This window comes from Oryx dammah, unplaced genomic scaffold, assembly GCF_014754425.2.
Source record: "Oryx dammah isolate SB20612 unplaced genomic scaffold, SCBI_Odam_1.1 HiC_scaffold_10, whole genome shotgun sequence".
Lineage (NCBI taxonomy): Eukaryota > Metazoa > Chordata > Mammalia > Artiodactyla > Bovidae > Oryx > Oryx dammah.
The window spans coordinates 43,630,698-43,651,504 of record NW_024070194.1 but is presented as its reverse complement, the minus strand read 5'-3'; the positions used below and the strand labels follow the sequence as shown (position 1 = coordinate 43,651,504).

Genomic DNA, 20,807 nt, shown 5'->3' with positions numbered 1-20,807 from the left:
CAGTGCCCCCTCTCCCGGGGCCCCAGGCACCCTACCTGCAAGGTCAGGGGGCAGCCCCTCCCCCAGCTGCTCATGCCCTTCACCAAGGCACCCCTGAGTGAAAAGGGGCCTCCAAGGGTCAACTTTACTTGCTGGCTCATCATAGCAAAGCTATTTCTGAATTAAATACACACAGAGCTAGAGCATGATGAATGTTTCTGTTATGTGCATCTCTAAGGATAAACACAAGACTTTAAAGACTATTTGAGTTTGGTACCAGCAGCTTTAGTCTTAGCACCCGCCACCCCCCATTAACATTTTGTTAAAATGTTGACACAAAAGCAAATAAATTATCCCATGTATTTTTATGAAAATAGAATGAATCTGTGCAAGTTATAAAAATTACAAATTGTTATACTGTACTTCTGTAGTATAAAATGTACTGGAAACATATTTCCCTGTTATAAAATACAGTTTACTAATAATTTCTATTGGATACAGTGTATCCCATTGTGCAGATGTACCATTGTTTTGTTAGATAACACCTCATTGCGTGTTGTTTTCAGCCCTTTGCTATGGAGGTAGATTTCCTCTCTGTATCCATCCATCTCTATTATGATGGACTTTGTGCACCTCACTTGGGGTGCCATCCTCCAGCTCTTTTCTAAACTGTGTTTGTTCTGTCCCCTACTGTTCCGCACATCCTTGGGGCTGGGCCAGGACTTACCTGTCAACTCTCCCCTATGTCTCACCTTGTCCCTTTATGATTGACTGGTTCCTCCTCAGAGCTTAGCCACATGATACCCAAACACCCACCAGTTGCTTCAATTTACTTAAAAATCCAGGTAAACCATGTGTTCTTGTTTAGACAGTGTCTCCAGGGGATGTCCAGGACTCAGTAAATGTTTGGGATCCTTGCAGTTCACCTTGTGGTGGATTTCTAAATGTCACACTCAAGTTCAGGGCAAAAGCTTAAATCAGTATGCTCTCAAGAGAGATTTACTGAACATTATTGTGTCCTGGGTTCAGAGTCCAGGGCCAAAGTGCAGGTTCAACCACCACCAGCCAAACCCAGGTTTGTCCACAGAGGTTCTGCTTGTTGCTGGAGCTGGTGGGAAGCGTGACTCCAGCTGTTTGGTTGGTAGCCGCCAGGGGCTGAAATAGAAAAAGTAGTCATGACTGCAGCAGAGAGGCGTCTTTCCTCGTCACCTGGGTTCACGTGGTGGTTTCAGTCAGTTTCTAGAAGACATTAAGCCAAGAACCTCCACCTCTCCTAATTTACCAGCTAACAAGTAGCCCACACATTGTGTGTGTATTTATTTCCCGGGAGCTTGAACCTTCTTCATAGAAACAGACCCTACTAGTCAAACCTCCCCAAACCCAACTGGCAGAGATTTACCTTTACCTTGCTTCCTCTGTTCAAGTAAAATTTTTAAAACTGTCATTCCTTTTGACCACCTTTGACTAGGAGTTTTTCTCAAAGTGGTACTGTGAAAAATTAAGAAAGTTAACAGTCTTAGAATACCTCACAGGAGAGAAAAGACCCAGTTCCACGTACCAGCTGAGTGAGGTTATTGAAGAATGGAGAACTGGCCATAACCTAGCAACCAATTTAGAAATGTGGAGTGAGGTAGTCACAGTGTGAAATATCCCGAGGAACTTTTAGTCATTAAGTCCACATGCGTGGTTTCTGACACGCACTTACCTTCAGTTGAGCTTGGTCAATACCTACCACTGTGATTTGCAGCAAGCAAAGCAATAACATATACCCTGTTATATTTGAAAAATAAACTGCTGTGATTAAGTTGCCAAAGTCCAGACATGTTTCTAATGGAGTTTTTCTGATGCCCACCCCAACAGGGTTCAGAAATAGTAACCGGTAGCGTGAAGAATGGGAATTACTTCCGCATCCACATCAACAAGTACAGGATGGTGGAAACCATCACGTGCCTTTCCAAAGTGCCTTTCCCTGCCTCCAACTACATCCGCTTGTTTGGTCAGCATGAGCAAGCCCTCAACAACCTGTGCGCTCGGTATGAGGATGGGCTGGTCCCAGATCTCTACAGGTAAGCTGGGCATTGCGCTCTCCTGAACGGAAATGCAAACACAGGCAGTCGGTGTCTTGTGAATGAGAGAGGTATTTTCTGATGCACCAGCAAGTTGATGGGAACCCCCGGGAGAGCTATGCTGTGCTCAGTTGCTCAGTCGTGTCCGACTCTTTGCGACCCTATGGACTATAGCCCACCAGGCTCCTCTGTCCCTGTGGATTCTCCAGGCAAGAATACTCAAGTTGTTGCCATGCCTTCCTCCAGGGGATCTTCCCAATCCAGGGATCGAACCCAGGTCTCCCACATTGCAGATGGATTCTTTACCATCTGAGCCACCAGAGAAAACCTGGAGAAGTTAGAGCTTCTCAACAGTGAAGGGTGTGAGACCACCAGCATCAGCCAGAGAATGGAGAAGCCCACAGAGGAGAAGAGCATGGACTCTTGGTGTGTCCGCACATGGCCCTGTGGCCACGTGCAGGCTGGGTTCCAGACATAACCCTGCACGGCTTCCACGCCACAGATGATATTCAAGTCTCTCTTAAGCCACAGGCTGCTAAGAGTACTGATCAGAAACGTAGGAAGTCAATTTGGAGGCAGGATGCAGAGGCACCTGGTCCTGGTGGGAATCCCACCACCGCAGGCAGGGTGTCTGTGACTCCAGCCACCTTCTCAGGGCACATGCTCTAACAGAGGAGGGTGACCATTTGCCTAAGGCATTGAATTCTGCTCTGGCAGGTTACTCAGACTGGGTGCTCTAGATCCCAGTCTTTTCAATTCAGAGAACTTATCCTATAACTCTAGGAAGGCTAGAATTTTAGAGTAGAACTCTCAATCTGCTGCTTAGAAAGGTTAGGAGAATTTCCCTCTGTCCACAAAACAAGATGACAACAAACAGAGATATAGAATTCCAGGGTCCTCAGTAGCCATGGGGGAGTCTGAACCATCAGAAGCAATCCCTCATTCCCTCTTATAAGAATGTTTTTAAGTTGTAGAATACATCATAGAAACAAACAAACAAAAAGTATATAAAGCATGTATGTACTTTAAAGGATAATAACCTTACTTAGAGGCTTCTCGAGTGGCGCTAGTGGTAAAGAACCTACCTGCCAGTGCAGGAGATATAAGAGATGTGGGTTTGATCCCTGCGTCAGGAAGATCCCCTGGAGGAGGGCATGGCAACCCACTGCAGTATTCTTGCCTGGAGAATCCCATGGACAGAGGAGCCTGGCGGGCTGCAGTTCATGGGGTCACAAAGAGTCGGACACGACTGAGTGACATCACACGCACGCACACATGCAACCTACTTCAAAGCACCAGTCTGATCACACCCACCTCCATCTCCTTGGTGGTCACCACTGTCCTGTGATTTGGGTTAATTGTTCCCTCTCTTTCTTGGGAAGCAGGAATCAGCCAGCTTTCCCTATAAAGGTCAGTGTGGTAAATACTTCCGGCTTCAGGGGCCACATGACTTCCGTTCCAAGAACTCAAGTCAGCGTCCATGCCGTGAAATCCGCCACGGACTGTCTGTAAACCAGTGAACATGGCTGTGTCCCAGTAAACCTGCGTACTGAAACAGGCAGCAGGCCAAGCCTTGTTTTAAAGGTGTACCACGTATCTGTGGTTTCCTAAATGATGTACTGATCCGTTTTACCTGTTTTGAATCAATTCTGTGGCTGCTGAAGAAAGTCAATGCTCCATCTGGGGCTCTTGTTTGAGAGCTTGTCCATGGCCGTGTGTGTAGCTGGAGGTCGTGTGTTTTCCCTGCTGTGTGATATTCCCAGGATAACAAAATCATCCTGAAGCTCATCTGTCCATTTGCAGGCTGATGGATGTTCAGATGGTTCTGGTTTGGTGCGGTTGGTGTCATGGGCACACCTCTTTGCAGGAACTTCTCTCAGGTGTACTAGGTGATGCCCAGATGTTGCCCACGGTTGTGGTGTCTGTTCCACTTGCTCAGCTGGCTGTGAAAGCCCTCCACAACCCTGGCAGGCCCCCGCACCATTCAACTTGAACATTTGGCCATCCTGGTGGTGTGGGAAGCTGTCTGACCTGCGTTGTAGTGTTCTCACCCCTGGTTTCTAATGCAGTTTAGTGGTTTTCATTTGTTTTGTGTGACCATTCATGGTAGTTTCTAGGAAATGCTTGTCTATGACATTTATCCATTTTGGGGCAGGATATCATCTCTTACTAACTCCCAGTATTCATTTATATATTCTGGATACAAACTTGGTTTGTTTTGTTTCCTTCCTACGTCGTCTTCTCTTTTGAGGCTTGTCTTTTCACTTCCTTTATGAAGAAAGTGGATTCATCCAAGCATTCTGGTCAACCAAGCATGGATTAGGTAGTACCATAGTGTTTACTATTGAAAAAATATGCATGTAAGTGGGTCCACACAGTTCCAATCAGTACTGTCAACTCTGTAGATTTTGATTTATGTGGGTCTCTTTAAATAGCTTAATAAAGGTTTATTATTTTCTCCATCAATGGCTTGTGTTATTTTCATTTGATATGATCCAAAGTGGACTTCCTTGCTCAGCTGGTAAAGAATCTACCTGCAATGCAGCAGACCTCAGTTCAATACCTGGGTCAGGAAGATCCCCCTGGAGAAGAGATAGGCTACCTACTCCCATATTCTTGGGCTTCCCTGATGGCTCAGTTGATAAAGAATCCCCATGCAATGCCGGAGACCTGGATTTGATCACTGGGTTGGGAAGATCCCCTGGAGGAGGACATGGCAACCCACTCCAGTATTCTTGCCTAGAGAATCCCCATGGACAGAGGAGCCTGGCAGCTGCAATCCATGGAATCTCAAAGAGTCAGACGCGACTAAGCACAGCACATGATCCAAAGTTCTTTATGTTTTTATCACTGTAGTAAGTATCATTTTCTTACTGATTGCTGCTATATGGTTTATGGAAATGCGCTAACTTTTTATATGGTCTTGTAGTCTGCAAATTTGCTAAGCTCCTTCATCCATTCAAATAATTTACGTGTAGATTCTTTTAGATTGTCCACACAAAAAATTATATCATCTGCAAATAGTGACTGTTTCGTTTGTTTCTTCTTTTTCAATCTTTGTAGCTTTTTTTCTTTTTCTTGTCTTACTGCACTGGCTAAGATGTATGATAGAAGTTGGGATAGAAGTAGTGATGGATGGCACCCTTGCCTCATTCTTAATTTTAAAGGGAATGCTTTCAATATTAAGTGTATGACATTTGCCATACATAATTTTGTTGATACTTTTTTCATGATAAAAAAGTTTCTTTTTATTACTGTCTTGCTAAGCATTTTTAGCATGCATGGATTTTTTTTTCCAGGAAGAGTACTTAACTTTTGAAACATTTTATGTATGAGGATGTCTTCCTATATGTTTCCCATTATAAATTATACTTTAAGTATCAAACTTCTTAATCATAGACTTTCTCTCCTTAAATCTTTGTAGACTTGACTCCACTATTTATTGAAAATAAACCACTGCAAGTATTTAGAAAGTGAATTCATTTGTTCCTTATCATCTGGGTAAGGATTTATTGTTGCTCTCAGTCATACCCAAAATATTGGAGCTGGTGGGGTATCAGTTCTTTGTCAAAGAAGATTTTTGTGGGAGCTATGTATTAAGAGTCTTCTCTGAAAAGAAAATCTGACCAAATTCAAAAGCTGTTGTCGGGTTTTTTTTTTTCCCTGAGAAGATGGTATGTTGAAAGAGACAGACTTTGTGAGTTTGAGACCACTGGTTGGGGCACAGCTGTTAACTGATGGTAGAAATAATTTTAACAGTTAATTTGATTTGCTAGGAGTGAATACTTGGGATGGAAGGTGGGACAGCACTGGCTATTGGGACATGCCAATTGACATCTGTAAGAAAGTTTTGGGGGAATGGTGGTTAACTGCAGAAGGGACTGCTGATCACGTCCTAGCGTGGTACCCAGGGTGCCCCCAGACCCCGCCCATCCCTCCTGGACGCACGTTAGCATGCTCAAACAGCTGCAGCCACGTTCATTTCAAGTGCCACGAAATGCTGCCAGGCCCCGTGCTGATTCTTGGCCCTGTCCGCTTGCCCTGTCTGCTGTCAGACCTGCTGGCAAAGCTCTTTCCCAGCAGGCAGGGTGAATGGTTTAGCTGATTTTGGCCGAGATATGATTACCGATTGTTTCCCTGACCTGGGCAGCACCAGCAACCTCTCTTGTTCAAATCTGGGCGTGATTCCATCTGCTGCATCTGGGGGCACCTGCCTTCAGGCTGCAAGGGCTGACCACTAACTAGTCACTCTGTCTCCAGCAAGGCAGACGTGACCTCAAGTTCAAGTTTCTCTCTGAGTTCAGCAAAACTCTCTGGATCCTTTCTCTCCACTTCCCTCAAGCTAGTCTCACGCCATCATGGGCCAGGACAGAGGCAGTGCTGGTGGCTACAGTGGGAATAGTGGCAGCTACGCAGGCAGACGCCATAGCGGCCAAGGCCTCGCCAGCCGGGGGTCTGGCTGCCCGAGGACAGGCTCACTTGGAGCCATTTGGGGCACGTGGTGGTGGCCTAGCAGTCAGCAATGATACCCAAGCCGACAGCTGTCACAGGACGGCAGTGCAGCTGAGGGTCTGGAGCCAGGCTGGCTTGGAATCTACCTCTGGTTTATCTTTTGTCTTCCCCTTGGCACGCCCATGCAGACTGCCAATGATGAAGAGAACAAATTCACCCCTGGTGACCATGTGTGTGCACCTGTGCTTGCGTGTGTCTGTGCGAGTGTGTCTGCTGGAGGATGTCTGCTGATGTGTGTGGAAAAGAGAGAAATAAATTGATGGGTTGACTGATTTATCACTTTGAAAAAAGAAAGTCCAAGTAATCATTTGTTCCTTTCTGAACCATCCAGCATTGAAAATCATGTAACAAATATGTTAGAAAATGAACTTTTCCCTGATCTTCCCCTAGGAGCCCCTGTGTCCTGCAGTGGCCCACACACACCTACACACACCTGTCATGACCTCTGTACCCCCAACCCCTACCCACTTTGACAGCAGCCCCTTCCCTCCACCTGCTGGTGCTGCTTCACCCTCAGATACTGGGGCAGAGGCAGCTTCCTCGGGGTACCAGGGAAGCAGAGATGGGAACTGTGGGTGAAGAGGAGAGGGAGGCTGAGGCAGGTCCCTGCAAAGTCCCCATCACAGGGCTCCAGTAAGACCTGTCCCATCCTGTGCCTTCCCCACATTCTCAACTGTCCTCATCTTCGTTTACCCCTCTTAGCGGTTGGCCCTGTGAAGAAAAGCTCTTGCCTCCTGAATCCCTTCCCCGTAGCCTTAATTAACAGTCTGTAGCATTCTTTATCCTCACGTTGTGAATAGGTCTTGCCCCGGCCTCTTTGTGTGAGCCCATCAGATACTCATGAACCTTGATTAAATCACCTCTTTTCACATTTTCACGTGCTCAGCTCTCAAAGGCTGCCCTCGCCCGGCCCTCTCCTCCTGTGAGAGCTGCGTCCCCCTCCGCACTTCCCAAGTGCTCAGATGGCCTATTTTTAGTGGGTAAGTGCTGCTGGGCACAGTATTATAAATGGGACAGGAGCAGACCCTTTAAAAGGCTCCCATTACCTTTTTGATCTGCAAAACCCAAGGAGTGACTCCTTTAGGAAAGCTGCCGTGTGCCATCTCTTCAGAGCAGCCAAGCAGGAGGCTGCCAGCCCATGTTGCCTCCCGATTCATTCACCTATTAGACTCAACTGGAATAATTTAATCATGACTTAAGTGTCTTTTGGTTCCTCTGTGGTCGGTGACCTTGTGCCGTGTCCAGTAGAAAATCACACACTGTGGCTCAGCTGGTAAAGAATTGCCTGCAACGCGGGAGACGTGGGTTTGATCCCTGGGTTGGGAGGATTCCCTGGAGAAGAGAAAGGCTACCCACTCTAATATTCTGGCCCGGAGAATTCCATGGACTGTATAGTCCGTGGAATCACAAAGAGTCGGACACGACTGAGCAACTTTCACTAAATTCCAGGTGCCCATTTTTCCAGACCTATCAAAATTTGACTGAACCATGACTGCTCACTCCAACTCATCAATTATTTTTTGCATACCTAAAATTTGTTTGAGTGGACTTCCCTGGTGGTCCAGTGGCTAAGACTCCATGCTCCCAATGCAGGGGGCCCGGGTTCAATCGTTAGGGAACTAGACCCCACATGCTGCAACAAAGTTCAAAGATCTCACATGCCACAGCTAAGACCCATCTCAGCCAAACAAAAAAAAAATAAATGCTTAAAAATAAAAAAGAACTTATTTATTGGATCATAGTTCTCCCAAGATGCAAATTTCTATGTTGGCCACCTATTTGCCTTTCTGGAGACTTTTAGGTTAGTGTTCCTGCCAGTCTTTGATTTCGGATAGTGCCAATTCCATTTCATAGCCTGATAAAGAAAGCTGGTCAAATGATTTGCTAGAATCAAAATCCACTCTCTTCATTTTCCTTCCCCATCATTTAGCTCTATTTTTCTGCCGTTGTCTGTATTTACACGCTTCACCTGAGGCTCCTCACTGGTCATCCCTTGACCTCCTTGCTCTAAGAACATCTCCTTGCCCACTGCTGTTTCTCATGCAACCACATTGCCTGTGAGGCTGAACCCATATTTTGGAACGTCTCTAATTACTGAGGCAGTCAACCTTAGGTCTCTGAGTGTAGATCAATGCAGGAGCAAAATTCCATCTAACACAACCTATGTCCGTTTTTATTTGTAATACTGCTCTGCTAAGACCAGGGTTTGGGGCTTGCCTGATGGCTCAGTGGTAAAGAATCCACCTGCCAATGCAGGAGACATGGATTCAGGAAGATCCCACATGCTGTGGAGCAGCTAAGGCTGTGTGCCACAACCACTGAGCCTGTGCTTTCGATCCCAGAAGCCAAAAGTACTGAAGCCCACATGCCCTAGAGCCCCTGCTCTCCCCATCAGGGAAAACCACTGCAATGAGAAGCCCGTGTACCAAAACCAGAGTAGACCCAGTGCCCTGCAACTAGAGAAAAGCCCGTTTAGCAATGATGACCCAGAACAGTCAAAAAAACAGACCAATTTTTTTTCCTAAGTATATGTCACCTCCCTCTTTCCTTCAGTAACATTTGTGTGGAATTAACCTCCCCTGGGATGAAGGACAATGTTGTTTTGAGCCATCTTGAACTCATAGCCAGTGAGTGTCCCTTCGGACATTCATCCCAAGATGATAACGTACATGAAAACCAAACACAGATTTTCACACGCTCAGGGCAGAATGTTCAGGTAGTGAACCTGGAGCACTGCTGCCACTTCAGGGCTTTTTTCTTTTTCATCACTTATCCAGTGTGTTCCAATAATTTGCCTCATTCATCATGAAATTATAGCTTGGCATATTATCTCAGCATTTATCAGAAAGGTCTGCATTGAGGTTTGTTTTTTGCCACATCTCACATACTCCACAGCCACATGTGGCTACCATACCAGATAGCACAGAATGGATGAGCTGTTTGAGTTATAGAGTATGTCTAGAATCTCATATCATATAGTTTTAAAAAAATTTTTATTGGAGGATAACCGCTTTACAATATTGTGCTGGTATCTGCCATACGTCAACATGAATTAGTCACAGGTATACATGTCCCCTCCCTCTCGAACCTCCCTCCGACTAGAATCTAATATCATATAGTTTTAAAAATTGCTTCATGCATTGCAAAGAGTCACCACCTTAGATATGCACTGTCCAACCTGACAGCCAGTTGCCAGGTGCAACTTTTAAGTTTTAATTAGGATTTAAAGAAAAAATAATAAAAGCTCGGTTTCTCACTCACACTAACCACATCTCACATACCCAATAGCCACGTGTGACTAGTGGCTGCCATATCAGCTAGCCCAGAATGGATGATGTCCACTGTCACAGAAAGTTCAACTCTCCTAAAATGCTAATCCCCAGTCCTGATTGGTTCTGAGTTCCCCAGTGTTTAGATGCAGTAGATCAGAGATTGATGTGCAGTGAAGGCCCCAGGGGAGGAGGACATGACTTCTCTCTGTACCTGCTTTTGTGGGGTCACCTGGAAAGGAAATTCTCAGATCACATGCCAGGTTGGACAGATGGGGAGCAAGAGCAGCATGGGAGAAGGGGAGGCAGGCAAGCTCTTGGAGGCACGATCACACTGTGGGCTTCCTGTCCACTGATGCTCATATACCATTCAGCTGGCCCCATCCCAACCAGCATGTACTTCCTCACCAGTTACTAACATTCCAGCCCTCATCAGACCCCAGGGGCTCAGCAGATCTGACCGGTATGTTCAGAACTGCCTTTGTCCCTCTGAGGATAGTTTTAAGCTTTTGCTGCAGGAGCTAAAGCCCTTTATAGATTGTCTTCCTCCTTTTCACCTGGTAGCATGTGGGTCAAAGGTATTATTGATGAGTCTAAAATAATAGCTGATGAGCCAATGGTTATCTCCAAGGCTACCACATTACTTTAATATAAATACCTCTTTATGAAGCTCTAAGAAAAAAACTGGATTGTTCTGTTGTTATTGGAATTGTCAACAAAAATGCATTTCAGAAATCCTGTTTTCAGTCCACTGAATCATGTGAAAAAAACATGCCTTCCTGCTTACATTTTTTATAGCCAAATAACAGTTGCAAAAAGATGCTCTGAAGCCACCTGGGCAGCAAGGATTAGCATCATGCAACCGTCTCCTCTCTCCCTCCTGGATCTTTGTATGTTTCCTTTGAGGATTATTATGTACTTTTTTTTTTCACTCTTTAGTATTTTCCATTATGAAAGCAATACATGATTGTTATAGAAAATTTAGAAAAATATTTCTAAAGCCAAGTAGAATACAAAGTCCATTCCTAATCCCATCACCCAGAGAGAGGGGCTTGGAAATTATCAGAAGGTTCCCCTTGAAAATTCAGTCAAGTACTGATCAGTGCATGTAAGGGAGGAAACCACCCAAGGCTGGGAAAGAATCGCTCCAAGGACTAGAAGCTACAGTTCCTGGAGCTCACACAGGGCTGGGAACTGTGTGTATTTGTACCAGGCAACCTAGAAAACCTCAAGATTCATCAGTGGGCAGAGTAGACACAGTGGTCTCCCCAAAATGGTGAGAAAAATGAGCAGGCATCGAAAAAAGCAAGAAAATTCAACCCATAATGTGAAGTAAAATCAGTCAATCAAAAAACCAACCTAGAGCTGACACAGTTATAGACTTAGCAGATTGACATATTGAAAGTGTTATTATAACTGTATCCCACACAATGAAAAGTTGAGTAGACATATAGAAAGTATTAATATATGAAAGACCCAGATAAAACTGTTAGAGATGAAAACTACAGTGTCTGAGATGAAAAAATACATTGGATGGGATTAATCGAAGATTAGACCTTGCTGTAGAAAAGATCAGTGAATTTGAAGACAGTGCCGGTTGAAACCACCCAAAATGAAGCACAAAGAGAAACAAAGAATTTAAAACAATGAACAGAGACTTGGTGAGCTACAGGGTAGCCTCAAATGGACTAAAGAAATAATGACCAATTTTTTTTTCCAAATTTATGTAAAAATAAACCCACAAATCCAAGAAGCTGAATGAATGTCAAGCATGAAAAACATGAGGAGGAAATTAGTATTGAGGTTTCTCAAAAAATTAAAAATAGAACTACCATATGACCCAGCAGTTCCAATCCTGTGTGTACATCTGAAAGAAACAAAAACACTAATTCAAAAAAATACAGGTGCCCCAATGTTCATAGCAGTATCATTTACAATTGCGAAGAGATGGAAGCAGACTGAGACTCCATCAAGAGGTGAATGGATAAAGAAGATGTGATCTATAGATATATACAACAGAATACTACTCAGCCATAAAAACAAGTTTATTACATATTGCCATTTATAACAAGGTGGATGGACTTTGAGGCCATTATGCTAAGTGAAATAAGTCAGAGAAAGAAAAATACTGTTTGATATAATTTTTATGTGGGATCTAAACAATACAGCCAACTAGTGAATGTAACAAAAAGAAGCCGACTCACAGATACAGAGAACAAACTAGTGGTTACCACTGGGAAGAGGAAAGGAAGAGGGGCAAGCTAGAGGGGGAGGGAAGTAAGAGGAACAAACTATTAAGCATAAAATAAACTGCAAGGATCAACTGTACAACATGAGGAATATAGCCAACATTTTATAATAGCTATAAATGGAGTATAACCTTTAAAATTTTGACTCACTATATTGTATCTGTAACATATAATGATGTAAAACTACAGTTTTAAAAAAAATCATACCAAGGCATATCATAATCAAATTGTTCAATCTGACCAGTGATAAAGAATAAATGAAGGAACAAGAGAAAACAGATTATTTGCAGAGGAACAGAGATAAAGGTGACAACATATTCCTCATCAGAAACAATGTAAGTTAGAGGTCAGTTGTACAACATCTTTAAAACACAGAAATTTTTTTTCAAGTTTGAGAACACATTTATTATATATTATATTTCAAAGTAGCATCTCCAGCCTAATACATGGCATCAGTTCAGTTCAGTTCAGTAGCTCAGTCGTGTCCGACTCTTTGCAACCCCATGAATCGCAGCATGCCACGCCTCCCTTTCTATCACCATCTCCTGGAGTTCACTCAGACTCATGTCCATCGAGTCAGTGATGCCATCCAGCCATCTCATCCTCTATTGTCCCCTTCTCCTCCTGCCCCCAGTCCCTCCCAGCATCAGAGTCTTTTCCAATGAGTCAACTCTTCGCATGAGGTAGCCAAAGTACTGGAGCTTCAGCTTCAGCATCATTCCTTCCAAAGAAATCCCAGGGCTGATCTCCTTCAGAATGAACTGGTTGGATCTCCTTACAGTCCAAGGGACTCTCAAGAGTCTTCTCCAACACCACAGTTCAAAAGCATCAATTTTTAGGCACTCAGCTTTCTTCACAGTCCAACTCTCACATCTATACATGACCACTGGAAAAACCATAGCCTTGACTAAACAGACTTTTGTTGGCAAAGTAATGTCTCTGCTTTTGAATATGCTGTCTAGGTTGGTCATAACTTTCCTTCCAAGGAGTAAGCATCTTTTAATTTCATGGCTGCAGTCACCATCTGCAGTGATTTTGGAGCCCCCCAAAATAAACTCTGACACTGTTTCCACTGTTTCCCCATCTGTTTCCCATGAAGTGATGCGACCAGATGCCATGATCTTCATTTTCTGAATGTTGAGCTTTAAGCCAACTTTTTCACTCTCCTCTTTCACTTTCATCAAGAGGCTTTTTAGTTCCTCTTCACTTTCTGCCATACGGGTGGTGTCATCTGCATATCTGAGGTTATTGATATTTCTCCCGGCAATCTTGATTCCAGCTTGTGCTTCTTCCAGCCCAGCGTTTCTCATGATGTACTCTGCATATAAAAGACATAGCATAGCATCCCCTTATATTACATATTCTCCCTGTGCCAAAACAACATCTCTGAGTATTTTCTATCCCATTGCCCTGTTTAATTCCTCTATTGGTTTACTCTCTTTATGGATAACCCCACATGACCTCAGAATTCTGTATGTTGAATCACTAATCCCCCGTGTGTCTCTATCTGGAGATAGAGTCTTTAGGAGGTAATTAAGGTAAAATGAGGTCACAAAGGTGGGACCCTAATCCCATAGGATTGGGGGGATCACTGTTTCTCTCCTCAATCTAAGGACACAGTGAGAAGACAGCCATCTACAAGCCAGGAAGAGAGCCCTCACCAGAAACCCACCATCCTGGCACCCTGACCATGGACTTGCAGCATCCAGAACTTTGAGAAATAGATGCCTACTATTTAAGTGACCCAGTCAGTCTGAGCTAGGACAGATTTACATCCCATTTTGGTGATGCTCTGTCTCCCAAAATGCACTAGGCTGCCTGCTGCTTCCAACAGCTGCTGGCCATGTGGCCAAAGGCATGTGGCACTCCCCAGACCCCTCTGTATGCAGCCACCATGGGAATGACCTCCATGTCAGTTAGTCCTGGGTTTGACCCCGGCTTCTGACATTATTCCTCATTGGGAACTTGGTTCTTCCTCAGTGGTGATAAGGTGTGGAAAAGAGCATGCACATCTCAGAACACACCCCCGGGGGGGTCCCTCAGACCTCACCTAGCAGCTTGACTTAGGCAGGTCCCTCTGTTCCTCTAAGCTTCATTTCTCTTACCCTTAAAAGGGGCTTGTCCCAGCTTCTAGGGGAAGACTAAATGAGATGACCTACAGGGAACACTTGCTCAGTGCCTGTCCTGGAAGAACCAATTCCACAGACACTGGCTTTGCTGCCTTTCTGATCCAGGCAGGGCAGGTGGCAACCCCAGGGCCACCTTGCCGCAGGCCTTGCACGTCCCCAAACCTGGCACCTGCCCAGGCCCCCTTGCAGAGTGACAGATGCATAGCCCCAAGGTCCTCCTCTCCAAAGACTCTTTTTATCAGCCACCCAGCAAACTCCGAGCTGGGCTTTGTGACTTACTATTCCCTCTATCTGGTCATTTGGGGAGAAGAGAGTACCAAATGCCACCAGCGATGTGCCCGCAGCTGCTAATAGGAGCCGCTGTTTGCATCCCACGGTCCTGTCTTGGCCCCAGCAGCTCTGACAGCTGCCGGAGCACCGTCTGCCAGGCCAGGATACGTGCCGAAGGCTCCGAGGGCAGAATAGAGCCCAGCACGGTCACGCTGGGCTCCCAGAGGCTCTCAGCATTAATAATCTATAGTTCAATCATTAGGAGCAAATCCAAGTGAAATAGGAAAATATACCCCACGCTGAAGCCCGTGAGGCTGCTGGGAGGTGGCCTTGCTGCTCCACGGCAGGCTTAACGATCAGCTTCTGGCCACCAACAGCCCCAGCTGACAAGCGGCACTTGCAAGCCGCAGGATTTCTGCACGTGATAATTGAACAAAGCTACACCGCCTTCAAGATGTTAACACCAACTTGCAACCAAGGATCTGCTGGGCTTGTCGGGTCCCTGAATCGAAGCCTCTCCAGGGAACCCTGAAGGGTGTCCATCAGGTCAGCTGTTGCCCTCTGGACTGACCTGCAAGTGGATCTTTCTGGATGCGGGTCGCAGGCAGGGGTCCTGATAAGGATTACGTATGTGAACTTATATAACCCTACCCTGATTTCTCCAATTATGCACTGGACCAAAGTGCTAACGCATGGGCTTTACGGCCCCAGGTCAGCCCGCAGCATACCAAGTAGGAGGATACCCAAGGGCAGGGAATCATTTCTAATTTCCAGGTTTTCTTTAAAAACAAATCATTTCAGGTTGTTCTTGGGTAAAGATTAGAATTTTTGTTGTTGTTAATATTCTTCCTGGCCATAACTATTAGTCAGGAACTTCTTTCTGCAATTGACAGAATGCCAGAAGAGACTGTAATGTCACTCACCAGAACCCCTCGACCTGATCTTTCTCCTTCTGGCAACAGCCAAGCAGCCCCCCAACTGCTTCTCCCCCGACCCCCATAAGAGGCTGGAGCCTTGTTCTCTGGAAGAACTCCAGACGCAAGGACACCAGACACAGGAGAGGAAAAGTGTGGAGAGAAGGGGTGAGGTGAAGGTCCCAATGCTGATCGGTACAGTCCCTGGTCCCCTCTGCTGCCCTGTTCCCAGCATGGCAATAGTCAGAGCAGAGAGATCACATGATGAAGTCGACAAAGCATCATGAAAAAGAGAACAAGACGTTTTGTCTAAGAGGAATTCCAGAGAGAGCAAAGAAAATGCAGTGGAGCAGGGTTGGGAAACTCCTCTTACAGGCAGAAGATTAAAAAAAAAAAGCCCAGAACTGAAAGATATCAATCTCCAGATTGAAAGATGCACAATAAGTGACAAACAGCCCAAGACTCTCTGTGATGAAATTCCAGATATCAGGGACAATGAGAAGCTTCTACAAATGTCTAGAGGCTAAAGCATGTTGCTGAGAAAAGAATGAGGGTCAGAATAGCACCAGGTTCTCAACAGCAACTGCAGAACCAAACAGACAACGGGTAACATCCTCACCTTCTGAAAGGAGGCAATTTCTGGCAGTAATTCTATGACCATCCTCCAAGGAGGTGCCAAGGACAGAGGTACCAAGGACCATCCCTGCCCACACGGGAGGGAGGAACAGTACGGTTAGAACGTCACCGTTTGGGAACCTCTCCTGATTGAAAGGGCTCGGGGTTGTGGCTGCTGACACAGAAGAAAACACAGCCCCACACTCAGTGCTTCTTGGCAGGAAAACACACCACCTTGAAATAAAAACTGGACCTGAATCTGCCCAGGATCTTAGGTCTACCACCAGTTTATGAGAAATAGAGGAGAGAAAGGAGCACGTTCCCTAAAACCACAGAGCTTTCGTCCACACATCCCAGACCCTGGGAGACTCTACAGGAAAACAGCCTGACTCCTCCCACTAATAAACTGCAATTGGAAGGCTGTTGATTAAGACATTTTTATAAGTATATCAGCTTATGTGAATCTTGATTCAAATGGGCTATAAAAATCTTATGCCCTTTATGACATTATTGGAAATTCGAACACGATATTTGATGGTGTGAAGGAATTATTAATTTTTAAATGTGAAAATGGTATTGGAGTTACATATATTTTGAGATCTCCTCCAGGGGATCATCCCAACCCAGGGATCAAACCCACGTCTCCTACATTGCAGGCAGATTCTTTACTGTCTGAGCCACCAAGAAAGCTGAACCACCAGGAAAGTATTATAAAGATTTAAATTTTTAAATCTATACTCCATTTATAGTTATTATAAAATATTGACTATATTCCCCATGCCGTACAGTAGATCCTTGTAGCTTATTTTATACCTAATAGTTTGTACCTCTTACTCCCCTGCTCCTATATTACCTCTCCCTCCTTTCCTCTCCCTACTGGTAACCACTATTTTGTTCTCAATATGAGTTATTTTTAAGAAGCAACCCAAGAACCTTCCTTTTAGCACAGGGAACTATACTTAGTATCTTGTAATAACCTATAATGGAAAAGAATGTGTGTGTGTGTGGTGATGGTTTAGTTGCTCAGTCATGTCCAACTCTTGTAACCCCATGGACTATAGCCTGCCAGTCTCCTCTGTTCATGGAATTTCCCAGGCAAGAATACTGGACTAGGTTGCAATTTCCTTCTCCAGGGGATCTTTCTGACCCAGGGATCAAAGCCAGGTCTCCCACATTACAGGCGGATTCTTTACCAACTGAGCCACCAGGGAAGCCCATATAGATGTGTATGTAGGTGGATATATATATATATATAACTGAATCACTTTGCTGAAACTAACATTGTAATCAACTACAATTCAATAAAAAATTTTAAAAAGAAATGTAAAAAGAACATAACCATTAAAAAAAATAAGAGAGAGAAACAACCACAGTTGTAAGCTGAGAGATTCTAAGACTGGAGAACAGTGTGGAGAAGACCCCATGAGCCCAGGGGACAACCAGGTCAGACCAGACAGGAGCACAGAGGCGTTAAGAGGGAGGAATCTTCAGAAAATTATCATTTTGATTATTTGACATGTTTATGTTGAAAATAATATTGAAGGAGATTTTATAGACCTCCTGGAGCATTAAAAGAAAAGACTTGTGCTAGATACATTGAAAATGAAGAGGAAAAAAAGAGCAATTATTATTTCTAAGGAAAGCAAAAAAGTTATATAAGAAATGTGGTTAATATTTGCACTATTAATATAATCAAAGATACTAATTTCATCAAAAAATTGTCATACTGTTTGGAAAGTTTGGGATAGGGAGCAGTAGGGGTTTGTTTTAAAAAGGTAAACCTCTGGACTTCCCTCGTGGTCCAGTGGTTAAGACTCTGCACTCCTGTTGCAGGAGGCCTGGGTTCGTTTCCTGTTAAAGGGAACTAGGGATTCATGTCAATGTATGGCAAAACCAATACAGAATTGTAAAGCAAAATAAAAAATAAATTTAAAAAGAAAAAATAAATAAATAAAGGGAACTAAGATCCTACATGCTGCATGGCACAATCAAAACTAAATAAATGAAAACAAATAGAAAGACAACAATTTTAAAAAACTATTAAAAAGAAGATAAAGCCTCATTTTCCATAACAAGGAATTGATAGGTATATTTGAAATTAATAAGAATTTGTGTCATGCATATAAGCAATCACATTTACATCAGTAATCATTAGAAAAATCCACTGATGGTCTCTGAGCTACTTAGGACTCTTTGGTTGCAAGTAGCAGACGCTAACCAAAGCTAGATTTAAGCTAAAAAGGAGAATTCGTGTTGAGAATTCATGGTTGTATTTCAAAGGCACACAGGGCATACAAATGGCTGGGCCTCGGAACAGGGACTACAAGAGGCAGGAAGAAGCCGAGCCCTGGCTGCTGCTTTCTCTCTGCAGATCTGTTTCTTCAGTTGCTCCACAGCCCCCATGCCTCCATGTCACAATCCCCAAAACCCACAGAGAATAACTGGGCGCATCTCAGTCCCAGTTCCAGATTTCCTGGAGAGTGACTGGCATGGCCTAGGGCAGCAGTTTCAAACCACTTAGTACTGTTCCCACAGAGAAATGGTGTCTGTGCCCCCTCCCTTGAATCTGGGCCGACTGACGATGGCTTTGACCAATGGAGTGTGGCAGAAGTGGGGCCATGTGACTTCTGAGGCTGAGTTATAGAAGGCCACGCACATAGTTCCAGCTTCTTTGCTGGAACATTTGCTCTTAGAGTCCAGACCTGTCGGCCAAGAAGTCCAAGCACCCTGAGGCTGCCATGCTGCAAGGAAGCCCAAGTTGTTCGGAAAGACCAAGTAGACACTCAAGCAAGAGTCCTAGCTTTCAAGTCATCCTAGCACAGGTGGCCAGGTGTGCGGGTGGAGAAGACTTCCCATGATTCCAGCCCTGAACATCAGAGTGGCCCCGAGGCGTTTGTCTTCCCATCTGAAGCCCCTGCAGTCATGCAACAGGAGTGAGTCATTGTGAGTATATTACAATGGATTTCACTGTGTCACTAAGTGTGGGGATGGTTGTTGCATATCAGTTTGTAACTAGAAGACTTGGATCAGATGCTGTGTTGGCTTCATGGAACCATGGAGTTGCAGCATGACTGCTGGGGACCTAACTCCCAGCCCCCGCCACGCAAAGAGGTGCAGAGAATGCAAGGAGCAGAGAAGAGTCCAACAAAATATGGCTTGTCAGACGCCCCTCAAGGCATCCACTGTGTTGCCTGTCCTGGTCTCCCAGGAGTCTGTTGCTGACTTAGAAGACGGAAAACACCCGGAGTGGCCCCTTTGGAGCCTGCTTCTCAGTTCTTGTTCTCTCACTAGTGAGGCCATGAAAAGGAGGAAAGGGTGAAGAAGCATATGTGACATGGTGACATAGAAAATGACATCATTCATTCCCTCCCCTCTCAGCCCCATAGTAGTTTTCCAGCAGAAACCGTTGCCAAGAAGTCGGGAAGAGTCTCAGAACTCTGGCATCTTCTTTCGCTCCATCTTCAGTACCGAGGACATCATTAGAGGGCCCTCATGTTGCCTAGCAACCGGTGAACGCTGCTTGCTATCATGTCATTAATATGATATGAAAGTGTTTCATAGAAGACATTCATCTTGCATTAATGAAAATCAGATTTGCTAATACGACACAAAATCTCTTCTTGCTTGTGACTTTCTGTACTTAAGTATCTTACTTATTGAATTAGACCATGAGTGGTTTTAAGCTTGAGATTGTTAAAAGGATCTTGATAATGATTTTGTTTTCGATTGTATCAGATGGCCGTTAATGATGTGATTATGCCCCTATAACTGCTGTGATCACGGTCTCAGACTGAGGCCCCTCCCCCAAAGGCCCAGCCCCTCCAGCCAGTTGACTGTCTGCCACCCAACTTCTTACTGTTGAAACCTCAGCTAGGAGAGGATTCTGGTTTGAGCCAGTGTACTTTCCAGACCACCCACAAGTTTACTGCCTCGATAGTTTTGCCTTTTCCAGATGTGTAACTAGACTTGGACTCACACAGTATTTAAACCTTTTGGGTTGGTTTCTTTCACTTTAGCAATATTCTTGTAGGTTCCTCTGTATCTTTCATATCTTGATAGCTCATTCCTTTTTATTGATGAATAATATTCCATGGTCTGGATGGACCATTCACCTATTAAAGAACATCTTCGTTGCTTCCACATTCTGGCAATTAAGAGTAAAGCTGCTGTAAACATTTGTGTGCAGGTTTTTTTTTCTTTTCTCTGTAGACATAAGTTTTCAACTCATTTGGGTATAAACCAAAGAGTGCCATTTGGAATCCTATGGTAAGAATGTGTTTAATTCTGTAAGAAACTGCAAAACTGTCTTCCAGAGTTGGCTGCACCATTTTGCATTCCTACCAGCAATGAATGACAGTTACTGTTGCTCCACGTACTCGCCACCATTAGGTGTCAGTGTTTGGGACGTCAGCTATTCTAACAGGGTTGTTGTGGTATCATATTGTTGTCAATTGCATTTCCCTGATGAAAAATGACCGGGAGCATCTTTTTATATGTTTATTTGCTCTCTATATATCTTCTTTGATGAGGTGTCTGTTCAGATCTTTTGTCCATTTTTTAAATTGGGTTGTTTGTTCTTTTTCTGTTGAGTTTTAAGAGTTTTGAATATTTGGGACATTGGACTTCTATCAGATTTGTGTTTTGAGAAGATTTTCTTCCAAGTCTGTTAGTGGTCTTTTCCTTCTCTTATATCATTTGTTTACAATATTTTTTTCTTATAAACATTTTAATTTTTACCTAATCAAATCTTCTTTAGAGCTTCTGAATTTTGTCTCCTCTTTAGGAAAATCTCCTTCAACTGAAA

At 44.3% G+C, this 20,807-nt stretch overlaps 1 protein-coding gene across 1 annotated transcript in view; it reads left to right on the top strand.

Annotated features, from left to right (window-relative positions):
• CFAP61 (cilia and flagella associated protein 61) overlaps positions 1-20,807 on the top strand; it is a 243,973-nt gene that overhangs the window by 199,323 nt on the left and 23,843 nt on the right. Inside the window, exon 25 of the mRNA XM_040247971.1 lies at positions 1,840-2,045. Coding sequence (XP_040103905.1) covers positions 1,840-2,045 — 206 coding nt within the window. The remainder of the gene's footprint in view (positions 1-1,839; positions 2,046-20,807) is intronic.